Source organism: Anopheles gambiae, chromosome 3 (genome assembly GCF_943734735.2).
Source record: "Anopheles gambiae chromosome 3, idAnoGambNW_F1_1, whole genome shotgun sequence".
Classification (NCBI taxonomy): domain Eukaryota; kingdom Metazoa; phylum Arthropoda; class Insecta; order Diptera; family Culicidae; genus Anopheles; species Anopheles gambiae.
The window spans coordinates 53,892,656-53,905,325 of NC_064602.1; the positions used below are offsets into that span (position 1 = coordinate 53,892,656).

General features: G+C 38.3%; 1 protein-coding gene across 1 annotated transcript in view; it reads left to right on the forward strand.

Moving 5' to 3' along the window:
• LOC1278597 (vacuole membrane protein 1) overlaps positions 1 to 12,670 on the forward strand; it is a 49,870-nt gene that overhangs the window by 15,964 nt on the left and 21,236 nt on the right. The window contains exon 2 of the mRNA XM_061655617.1: positions 2,047 to 2,336. Within this exon, the coding sequence (XP_061511601.1) occupies positions 2,103 to 2,336 (234 nt within the window). The 5' untranslated portion in view covers positions 2,047 to 2,102. The remainder of the gene's footprint in view (positions 1 to 2,046; positions 2,337 to 12,670) is intronic.

The following is a 12,670-nucleotide window of genomic DNA, read 5'->3' on the forward strand; positions in this document are numbered from 1 at the left end:
TAGTTTGACATACCTGATCTTAACGATAGCTTCGTCATTTCAATTCTATGCAGGGGTATGTGGTGTAAGGTGTTTTAAAATGACAAGAAGACGTTGTTCAGAGCAAAATGACATTTCTCGACTTGACATAACTGATCCGTGGCCCAAGCTAGTGAAATTGGCACTTTTCGGCTATGTTTTCGATAGACATTTCGTGCACGATTTGACAAACGAAACAGTGTACGAGATTCAGACTTTTTTCGGCACATAACCACAACCGCGTGCAATGGCATATTTGCTATCTTCATTGCACGTCTAGCGTTAGACATTTTGAGGTTAAATAGTTTTTATATTGTTGGTGTTTATATGAATGATACGATACGAAAGAACACAACTGATTTAAATGCAAACTAAACATAATAGTAAAAAAGAAATATACATAACCTGCTTAAACGCTTGGCTTGGAGAGCGAAATGGTTTGAATGCAAGAAGCACACATACAGTCATATATTGTTTGTCAAATTATGAGAGTGTATGAGTTATCGTACGAAAATTTCCGCTTGGGGGGCTCCGGTCAAGGTGGATTAAAAATATCAGGTGGTGGATAAGGGCCTTTGGGGGGTCGCCATAGTTGAGGGACTTTACGTCATTTTAAAACCGTTAACCATTGGTTTCCGCACACAAATCTTAGCAAATAGAACAGATTTATTTGTTATTACGTGCATTTTTGTGTGTCTATTGATTTTATAGAAAAAATGAGATGTATTAACAAAAGATTTGATGATTAGTTTATGCACGAAACTTAAAATCATGTTAGTAAGAGTTCTAATCTCACGTAAATTGTCCATGCGGCTCGTAGATAATGAGGAATTAATGTGAATATTAAAAAAAATAATTTCTTAGTTCTTATCATCAAAAATATCGCAAACACAATGAATCATAGAATAAATTCACGATATAACACAAAATAACACACTTTAATCCATGTTTCAATGTAAAATAAGAACTTGCAAAGTCCAAAATAGATTTTTAAAAAATATTCAATCGAAAAAATGGGGTAGATAAATTATATGAACAAATTTAATAAATGTAAACAAAGTTTGAATCCATTTTGACAATTACGTCAAGTGACGAATTGTCAAAATGCACTAGAGTCCATCACCTGATATTTTTAAATCCACATTGGCTCCGGTATAAAAATCAGGGAGGGCTGGTGCGGGGTAATGCAATTTATATGCAGTGAGTGACAGGTGTCTCCCACAATGTCGCCCAGCAAAAGTGATAAAAATCAACCTTCTAAATACATTATCCTTGATGTGGTGGGCATCATTATCATCATCACCTGGGTAGACGTTTATTGACGCTAGGATTAATCAATAATTGTCTCAATAACCACTTGTTCACAAGTCAGATGGTATAAGCTGCACTGTCGAATTAAAAAAACACAATCGTCGATTTCAATCAAGGATGTTATAAGAGACCAGGTGGGACCAGAGACCAATGAGAGTCGCTATGTCAAAAGCCATACATTTTCAAATTTCGTGTTGATTAATTTTATGTTTTTGTGACATATGTAACGAAATATACGATAAATAGGGGTAAGATTTTTTTTAATTCAGGAGGAACGGACCGGAAAGGCCGTATTGCTTTTTTCTTTTCTATGATCTTTAAAATGTAATTAAATGAAAAAATAAACGTAGTTACTTTAATTGCCGATTAAAAGTTAGGAAAAATGACATATGAGTTCTTCAATGGTTAGCTGTCAGAATGGCTATTCCACCACTTGGTCTCTTATAACATCCTTGATGTCAATTGCACAATTTTCAAATTCTGCATGGGTTGTGGAGGTTGTTGCATTATTAGCAAAATGAAGTGATTTGTTATTTGTGATTTACCGCTATGTGTAGCTTTTACTGTAAATTATAGATTATCATTTGAATATCGTTTAAATAACAGAAATGTTTTTAAAAGCGTTTTGCTTTTGCTAAGTTTTACTAATAGTAATAACCTGAAAGTAACAATCATTCATGCTTATTTTTAATATTTTTAATGTATTTTACGTTCTAGACGACTGCCGAATTGCTTTAAACCTGAGAAACTGTGCACTGTAAAACATCGTTGTTATGCCTAAAAAGGGGGTTGTTGCTAAAAATAAATCAATGAAAATGAAAAAAAATACCGAAGACACTAGAAGCTTCACCTTTGATGATAAGAGATCTGGCGGTTCTACAACTTTAGGCAATGAATCCGGCGGTAGCTATCCTGGTTATAAAAACACTCGTTACAAATCTCCAAATAACGAAAACAACAACACAATTGATAGCTCCGTACTTGGATCGTTCGATGATGCGAAACAGGTGATAAAAATGTAGTAAATAATAGTTTTTGTGTAGAAATTGTTGTTATTCGCATTTAAAAATTACGAAATTATTATTTTTTCATTTCATTGTTATCAATCACATTGCTTTTATCGTATCGTTAAAATTGTGTTTTAATACAGTGCTGCTTCTCTAACCGTAGCAATAGACGATGCGCAATCTCAGATTGCGCATATATTTATCTGTCAAACGGATCGGTTTGATATATTTATCTGTCAAAAAATATTTATATATCTCGGACATAAAATCTTGACAATTTATGCGCAATCTTGGCGCAATCTGAAATTGTATGGAAATGACGTTTATAGCTCAGGGTTGGCTACGCGAAATGACATATGTTTTGATAAAACGAATATATGCGCAATCTGAGATTGCGCATCGTGTATTAATACGGTAAGGCACTGGTCTAATCTTGTTGCGCGCAACATTGTTGCTGGCAAAATGTATGGATTTTGACAGCTAGCGCAACTTTGTTGCATGCCAAATTCGAACCAATTTGATTTTTGTCTGGCAACATTTTGTATTTACCTTGGTCATGGTAATCGGGTGTATGAAATGACACAGCAGCAGTGTGTGTTTTGTTGACATCCGCTAAATTTGGAATTTTTACATTTATAATACATTTTTTGGTGTATATTTTATTTTTTCAACACTTTATTCAACAAGTGAATGATAAAAAATAAACTCTGAGTTGTTAATTGGTTAAATTTTGACGCTAAACAATGTCAAAGTGAAATGTTGCCAGCAACATTCATAGACCACCTCAGCGATATGTTTCCGAGCAACATATTATGGGCTGCGAACGACGAGATGCGTTCGCCACGGTTGTCAGAAGGCGCTCACTTGGCGCTCAGTTTTAAAATAACGTACCATTGAGAGCCCGTAAGAAGCGCGTGAAAGAATGAGTTCTACTTGCCGGGGTCGAACGTTCCCGTATGTATGGGGAGAAATCCGCGAGGTTTTCACAGCGGATTTGGAACAAATGTTGTTTTCAATGTAACGTTTTGCTTTATATAATTTAATATATACATATAATATAATTTATATGTATATATATATATATATATATATATATATATATATATATATATATATATATATATATATATATATATATATATATATATATATATATATATATATATATATATATATATATATACGTTTATAACTCTTTAAAATAAAATCAATCTGTCGTCCCTCCTAAATTTGAATTACGTTAAATTCAAATTTCAAGAAAGTGAGTAATGCTGCCTTATAATTGATAACAAATCATCCAATAATGATGTAACGAATGAAATCCAAGACCAACGCCAAAAAAAATCAAAATTCAAAACTTAACCATCCTTGAATCGTAGATATAATGCTTGACAGTTGTATCTCATGATTCTCATTCTCTCTAGAGCGTCGAACGGATTTCGTCGTTCGAGTACCAGCTTCGAACGAGCCCCGGTAGTCTCTTCAAGATTAAATGTTTTTTAAGTTGACCATTTTGACGGTCCCGCCATATTCCATAAATTTTTGTCTCTTCTAGATCGCCTCTCTGAGGCGAATATTCTCTAAGTTGTATATTCAATTGGGATATTCAAACTTGAATCTTTAAGTTCAATTTTTGGATGACAAAAGAGAAAAATGTTGCTCAAAGCTATATTCTTTGGATTCTTGGTTACTTCATAGCGACACCTCCATTAGTTTTCCATATCATGAGTATCTCTCTAAGCTGACGGTAACTTGAAGTTTCACCATAGGGAGAGGAGATTTCACTGTGTTTATTAAAAAAAGTTTGATAATCTGTAATTTATGTACAGTATATTTCCTAGTTTTAAAATTAATGTGCTCCAAAAGCGAAATGCGCACACCGCTTTAAATCAGCTCAATAGCAAAATCAAAGTCCATATGATGCAGAGGGGGATTATGCAGAACATTTGGAACATGGGAAAATTTTGACAATATGAGCTAAAGTTTCATTCGTTTCATCGCGGAATGAGTTATATTGAATGCAGTGTTAGAATTTGTACTGTCAAAGTGCAATTCGTCTTGTCTGAAACTGTTACTTTTGCGGCACGCTGGTGAGTTCATTTTCACTTATGAAAAACTCTTAATCTTGCAACAGCTACACAATGTCCAATATGATCGATTCCAAAACGCCGCGTCAGTGATGGTTTTGGGGGATGTATCCAAACGTGGGAAGCTCCTACTGGTATTCATAGAAAAAAACGTGAAAATCAATGCTGCGTGTACTACAAAACCGACGTTCTAAAGAAAATTATGGTCCCAGCACTTCACGAACTGTGGGGGCCTTCACAATTCTAGTCAGTTTTTTGTATGGAGTTTGACAGTTGGAGGCTGAAATCATGTAAACACTCCATACAAAACCACACAAAAAACTAGCCTGCGATTTTCAGTCTAGAAAATTTTAGCCTTTATCATTTATCCCAAGGTGCATTAAGGAGATCAGGTGGTGGACGGGTGTAAACTTTTGCTCAAACAAGCTTTCTGGAGGCTTGACGAATACTCAAAACACTCTTACAATCTTCATTCAGAAGCAGAAGCGATAAAAATCAGCCTTCTAAATTCATACACCTTGGGATAAGCCCACCTGTATATTATACTCAATTAGATAGCAGCTCGAAAACTGCTATATAATGCAAACAGCTGACAGGCTGAAATTTCAGCCTACGAATTTCAAACGGAAAGGGCCCCTGTATTGGAAGGATATTTAGCGGTATTTGGGGCAAGTGTGCCATAGGGGCAAGACTGCCACCAAGCATTTTTTGAATAGATACTTTAGTAAAATGATCAATTGTGTACACAGTGGGTTGAGTTCCTATGATTAGTGCTGTGCCGATACTGTACGATTAGTATACTGTGCCGAATTTTATATAGATAAATCGATTTTCCCCATTGTGTTGAACTGATTTTTATTGAGTTTCAAAATTGAGCAGAATATTTTAGTTTATTAATCAAACCAAATAAGTTCTCAAAAATCATGGGAACAATCAACCGAGAAAATATTTACACCATCGTAAAGCTGAGAAAACGTGAAATTTTTTGTGGGATAGTTGAAAAAACTTTCTTTTTGTCACTGAAAAATCTAATTTCAAAAAAGTTACATCTTTTGGGGCATGAGAGCCACCGCTGTTTGGGGCAAGTGTGCCACCATATTTCATATGCGCGAGCTGTCAAAAATGTAAACATTGTTGTAGCGTGCAGTAGTGTGGTCCCCTATTATGAGCGGATTCCGCTCCGGAAAACCAGACCAGTGAAAAAACATATTCGGATACCGTTTGTGATGAAAAAGGGATCATTCGTGACTCAAGACATGTAGGAACACATATTCTAGTGTCACAAACGTAACAATTTCCAATTATCTAAGAAATACGTTTTTAACCAGGTGGCCGTCTTGCCCCATACGAGTGGCACTCTTGCCCCATAGCCCAAAAAACAACGTGAGTTATTGTTGTGTCTCTAGCGGTGGACTGTAACTTGAGGGGGTGGGGTAGTAGTTTTCTTTCACCATAAATCGGGAGCCCTCACGGACAAGAGATCTTTCTTCGTTGATGTCGCATGCAAGACTAATACGGACGTCACACGAAGCGTAAACTTTGGCGTAAACTGGATTTCAGCCATACAACCCTGAAATCTTTTGACAGGAAGTTTACGCTCTCCCATACAAATCAAGCGTAAACTTTTTGAGTTTACGCCTCGTGTGACGTCCGTATAAAGTTCATTTATTATCACTTCAATGTGTGCGTGTCGCACTCCGAATTCTACTGTCACAAAAAAATGCAAACCCAAGCGACAAACCCAATCCCTGTGACATATGTCAGTTTGCCCAAGCAGCAAACGCAATACGCAACTCGCACAACAGTTATAACATGAAATACTTAAGGTGGCACACTTGCCCCAAATTCCGCTACATCCATCAACAGGACGGTGCACCGGCCCACACGGCGAATGTCGTCCAAGCGTGGTGTCGAGGCAATATGACTGATTTTCTTGATAAGACTTTTTAATTTCCCATGTCTACCGATCTCAACCCACTGGACTTTTATGTATGGTCATACATGTTGGCCAAGCAGAGCGAACATAGAGTGCACACTATTGAGCAATTTCAGAAGGTTATTTCAAGATCTGGGACGAGATGCCGATGGACCAAGTGCGTTCCGCGTGCGATTCTTTCGAGACGCGTCTTAAGCTCGTAATTAAAAACAAACAACTAATATGTCATGAACGTTCTCCATAAACATAGCTTCTATAGGAGTTGACTTGAAAAAGTCTATCTTGTTTATATATTTTTAAAACACATTTTGTAAGTGTATTCGAACTTATTGAACACTCTGTATATATTACATAGACATTGATGAAAACCACGCTTAACACGTTGAATGCCTACCGATTTTTAGTTAAATTGCTCATGAGGCATCAGCATTCGCTTTAGAACGTTTGCTTAAGTTCTAAAAATTCAATAGTTCAAAGCTTTTGAATTAGTACGCGTTTTAATTGAACGTTTTATAGTTAATTAACAGTGCTCCTAGGCGACGCAAAATATTTGTCACGAAAATTGTTGGTGACTCTTTCCATTTGTCAATTTGTCCTGGTTTTAGCACGAAAGGTCTCCCAATCCAAGTGATATTTGTTCAAAATGGTTTTCCATATATTTTCGACTAGATCTCAAAACGCTTGAAATTGTGGATTTGTGCGTGATCAACTGTTGCTACGCCTGGTAATAATCTTTACTTGAGCAGTATAATCTGTTGAAATGTTGCTCGCGTATAAATATTATCGTCGATCAGTTTAAATCGTCTGTTCTTTTTCGCTAAACTTTTGCTTCTGAAGACAAACAGAATCTGTAACGTCATGTGTAGGCTTTAAACGTCAAATGACTGATATGTATACATACCTTCGCATTTATACAACTGTCAAAGAAGATGTGAACTGTGAAAAAAATAATAAGGAGAACTTGCTTGCAATCTCATTCTGGAAGGAAAGGGGCGATGCCACCTTCTTTGTGGTATACAACAGTACAACAACAGTACAAACAGTACAAACAGCAGTAAAGAAAAACCTAATGGACTGCACAATTTTCACAGACAGCAAAGCGACATGTATTACATTAGAGACTGCTAAAGAGGAATTGTACGTAGATCAAATCATCAACAGAATTCTATTCAATCTAGTATTAACTCAAAGTAAAATCCTAGTCATGTAGGAATAATTGGGAATGAAAAAGCCGACAAGCTAGCCAAGGAGGGCACAAAACAACAATCTGTGATAGAAAATAAAATAAAAAGCGAGCACAAACAGGTTAACAACTACAAAGAGACAAAGCAAGATAAACCAAAAATAAGAATATATTGCCTAAGTTGCTCCTAAACTAATTGAGGTTGGAAGATCACATTCCATATGCGAAGTAGTATGGTGAAGACCAAGGAAGCTGGATTCCCATACCGAACCGTGTAACAACCTCCGACAACAAAGAAGAAGAAGAAGGGGCAATGCCCTCGGAGGGAATAGGAACATTGATAGTAGTATATTATGGAATATTTGGAGAAGAATCCTATAAAAAGAAAAAAAACTGAAGAAATAACAAAGATAAAATAATCGTTTTAACAGAAACCTACGAACCTGAAGAGATCTTCATACAACCCGTTCCTATTTGCAAAGACAATTCAAAACGCCATTGGAAAGAATCTATTACAAACCACTCTGCCAAGAGATTGGACAATTCTGATCACGCTAAGAAACAAATGAGGCCTAGAAATTAAATTCGCTAAACCTCAGTTGGGGGAATACAGTTATTAATATTTATCTCGATCAGTTCGTCATAAAAAGATGTTCTATTTATATCAAAACAGGAGTGTTCCTGACTAATGCTAAACTTAAACTGTCTAAACCTATTAACCTCATCCTTCTGCTAGACCGCTGGTTGTAGTTGCAGCGGTCCGTTCCCTCGATCCACGTGTCGTATTACGAAGTCGTCTGCTCGTGGTCGATGTAGCGTTCCGCTGTTGACTGTTCATGGTCGGTGCGGAATGCCAGCTTGCATTTTTGCTTCCAGCAAGTCGATCTAACTCAGTGCTCAAAATAAAAGTGCTGGAACACAAAACTTTAAACTCGTGCAAGGGCATAGTTAGGCGTATCGGCTTTTAGTTAAAGATTGGAGGAGATTTTAGGCGGATTAAAAAATTAAAAAGTTTGACCTGTACATATCTTAACGAGGAAAAAAATTAATGGCAGCACGCACTGCAATCCTAACGTTTGAAAACATTAATAGCGCTAGGGCAATTGTTATTAGGTATTTCAGGGAAAAAGTAGAAATTTATATACCGTTACCAATGCGGTGCATGAAATGCATGTGCGTTGGCCACACAAAAGCTTGGTGCCTCTAGGTGCTTTAGAAAGAAGCAATGGGCTTGATCCCCAACGAAAGTTGATAAATTTTGTCTGGTCTGTTAATATACTCGAATCAATCGGTGGAATTTATTTTCCACAGGAGGATAATTTTCTCCACTGGTGGATAACTGTTTCCGATTCGAGTAGCCATTGGTTTTGCCTATCGGTCAATCACACTTTTGTTTACGTCTAGATGTGTTGTTTTGCGGAATGAATAAAATAGTAAATTTGGCTTATTTACGGACCATCTAGTGAAGAATCTAAACCAGAAGTGGCCTTAGACAGTACCGACCGACTTTTTGGACTTACGGCCTTCGCTGACCCTTGTCCTGTACGATGTACCATGTGCGCGCATAAATTCCAGCCACTGCGAACGTTGGATCCGCGAACGTCCGTATTTTACGCTCGTGCAAATTATATAGAAACAATGCGGTACAATTGTTACGTGCTATAAGGAGTGTCCGAATTCGCTCACAGCCTCTCGCCCTCGCCAATTCATTATCCTGACCTTAATGGCTGACGCTTCCATGTCATCTGGCCACCTTAATTTAAATCTGCATACACCCCCTCCTCAATGGCAGATTAAAAGGTACGCGTGGGAGGCCCCATGGATGGTAAGTCTAGCATACAGGGTTTTCGAGGATTATGTAGTTATGTTCAGCGAGTTGTAGATTTGTTCAGGTGGAATATATAATATGGTGGAATATGTTTATTTTAACTAATTCATGTATTAAACAGCTTGGGGAATGATTATTAGCTACTTTTAGAATGTTTAAGAATGAAACATTGAACCCTGCGGCACAGTGTGCAAACAAAACAAATCAACAAGTCAACGCCCACTTGCGAACAATTATATATCCCGTCGAAAGAGTCTATTATATGTTTGGGGGTTTTCCAAGTAGGGTTTCGGATGATGAGTTTGTAGCGGTTTTACTCACGTCCGTTCTCTTAGGTTGGTGAAATAGGAGAGAGCGTTTATTCGTATAATCGTGGGGGAGATTGTGTGGTCGCCTCAGAGCCCGGTTTATGTCCTCAAGTTGAGCGTTTGTACCTTTATATATTCACCACATCACATCCCCCCTTCTTTTAAAATTTCCTTGGCTGGTAAATATTCCTACCGTAGCGCGATTGGTGAACTGGTATGCGTTTAGTCTCTGAGTGTTGCTGTGTGTTTTTCTCTACTTCGCTGTCTTGGTTCGCGCTATCTACATATGCAGGCTTAAGCCGATCAATCGAGGCTTTTTTTCCTTTCACTTCGAGTGTGTATGTTTTTTTGTTCCTGTCTAATACTTTGTAAGGACCGTCATACGGAGGTGTTAGTGATGGCCTGATCTTATCTACTCGCACAAATACATGAGTACAACTATCTCAACTCGAATGTACGTAAACTCCTTTGTTTGTGTTACGATTGGATGTTTGTGTTGGCTTTAGCTTCCTCATCACTACTCTCAAATTGTTTACAAATTCACACGTTGCATTCGCTATCGTTTTGTTGTGGTCGAAAAACTCTCCTGGTAGGCGTAAACAAGTACCATAAGTTAATTCGGCAACGGTTGCTCCTATATCTTTAACGTCGATCGCATTCCTAACAAAACAAGTGGTAGTGTCTCAGTCCACCTGGATCGATCGTGGCACATTAGAGCTGCTTTAAGTTGGCGGTGAACTCGTTCGATGTGCCCGTTTGCCTGAGGATGGTAAGGAGAAGATTTGAGGTGATCAATACCGAGTGTTTCGGAAAGCTTTTTGAACAGATCGCTTTCAAACTGTCGACCGCGGTCGGTGGTGATTTTGCTAGGTACACCAAACCTAGCAATCCAGTGTGTGACGAATGCGCGTGCGACGGTATCAGCCGTCATGTTTGGTAAGGGAATCGCCTCCGGCCAACGCGTAAACTTATTGATAAGGGTTAAACAATAAGCATTTCCTTCGGACGGAGGTAAAGGGCCGATGAGATCCATGTGCACGTGCTACTTCGATGTGTTCTGCTTCGTTGAAATTGTGTCTAGTTACCTTGCTTCTTTGGCATTCTATGCAGTTTTTTACGAATTGTTTACAGTCCTTTCTCAGGGCTGGCCAAACGTAGCGTTGTGAAACGAGATGCGTGGTAGCTCGAATGCCGGGATGAGAAATACCATGTATTTTTTTAATTACGTGTGCTCGGAGTGCTTCGGGAACTAGTGGTCGAATTTCTTGTGTGGAAACGTCGCAATATAGTGTACTTTTTTTTATGGTAGTTCCAATTCCTTCAGAACAATTGAGCTCGATTGTGGTGGGTTTCTTATGAATTTTTGTATGTCGTTAAACATTCTCTGTAGCTCTGCCATTTTTTCGTAATCGATGGAATCGGAAGAGACGGCTTCGATGCGACTTAGCATGTCTGCAACGTTGTTTTCGTGACCAGGGATGTGGCGAATATCTGTTGAATATTCGCTAATGAAAGCCAGTCGTCGCTGTTGAGTGGGGTTAGCTCGCTCTGGACGTTGGTGAAACGCCGTCACTAAGGGCTTGTGGTCGGTGTAAATGCAAAATGTTCGTCCTTCAAGAAAATCACGAAAGTATTTAACTGATTCATATATGGCATACAGTTCCCTATCATACGTACTTGCTTTTAGCATGCTGGTGCATAGTTTTTTTGAAAAGAATGCTAAGGGTGTTATGCCTTTTTTCCACCTGATGGAGTGCGCCTCCTATGGCAACATTCGAAGCGTCGACGTACAAGCTGAGTTTAGCATATGGTGATGGATGAGCGAGTAATGTTGCACTCGCCAATTCTTCTTTAGAGTTTTCAAATGCATCAATTGTCTCTTTGTTCCAGTTAAGTGGAGTATTGTCATTTCGCACATTTCCTGGTATCATTTTTTGTAAAACGAGCTGATTTGCAGCCGCGTGCGTGATAAAACGCCGGTAAAAATTTATCGTGCCAAGGAATTTTTTTAGTTGTTTTGTAACCTTCGGTCTTGGGAAATCGATAATGGCTTGTACTTTTGATGGGTTCGGTTTGATTCCCTCTGGAGTTATTAAATGACCGAAGAAAGTTACGGAAGATTTTCCTATTTGGCATTTATCAGCATTAATTGCTAAACCATTTTCTCTTAGGCGTTTAAAAACTGTTTCGAGGTGCATTTTGTGATTTTCTATGCTACTCGAGGCGCTGCATAAATCATCTATATACGGGAAAACGTACGGGAGATCGCAAAATATTGCGTGTAGGTAGCGTTGTAGGGTTTGTCCAGCGTTTCTCAACCCGAACGTCATAAAGTTAAACTCATACAAGCGAAACGGAGTGGTTATGGCTGTTTTTGGGATGTCTTGCTTTGCTACAGGAATCTGGTGGTATGCGCACTGCAGATCTATACATGAAAAGACGTTATTGCCGTGTAGTATATTGCTTACGTCTTGTATGTGTGGTATAGGATATCGGTATGGTTCGGTCTAGTGTTGGGAATTTCGTTAAAAAAAAGGAACGGAACGGAACTAGTTCATTTTTCAAAAAGAACGGAACGTGAACCTGGGGTGCAAAAGAACCGACCCAGAGCTTAGAAGCCAAACTTTCTTCCGGGGGGGGGGGGAGGGGGGGGGGGTATCATATCGGACACCAAATCTAAATGGGTTCAACCTATTCCCAGTAAGCAGTACCAGCTGTGCTAATATAAAGCATGCATTTATTATCTACCATTTTTTTAACTTTTTATATGCGACGACCATTTTCGGTCAAAGCCTTCCTGTACCACTAATAGGTTTGGCTATCAGTAACTTATTAAATGCCCATAGCAGGATAATCATCCCAGCGTATGGGGGCCGATGTTATTGAGTGCTACGAGTTGACAATTGTATCACGAGATTGACTAATTATTTGAATTTCACTTACTATTTAAAACAAATAGTTTTTTCACACAAATCGTTTACAAGATCACGGC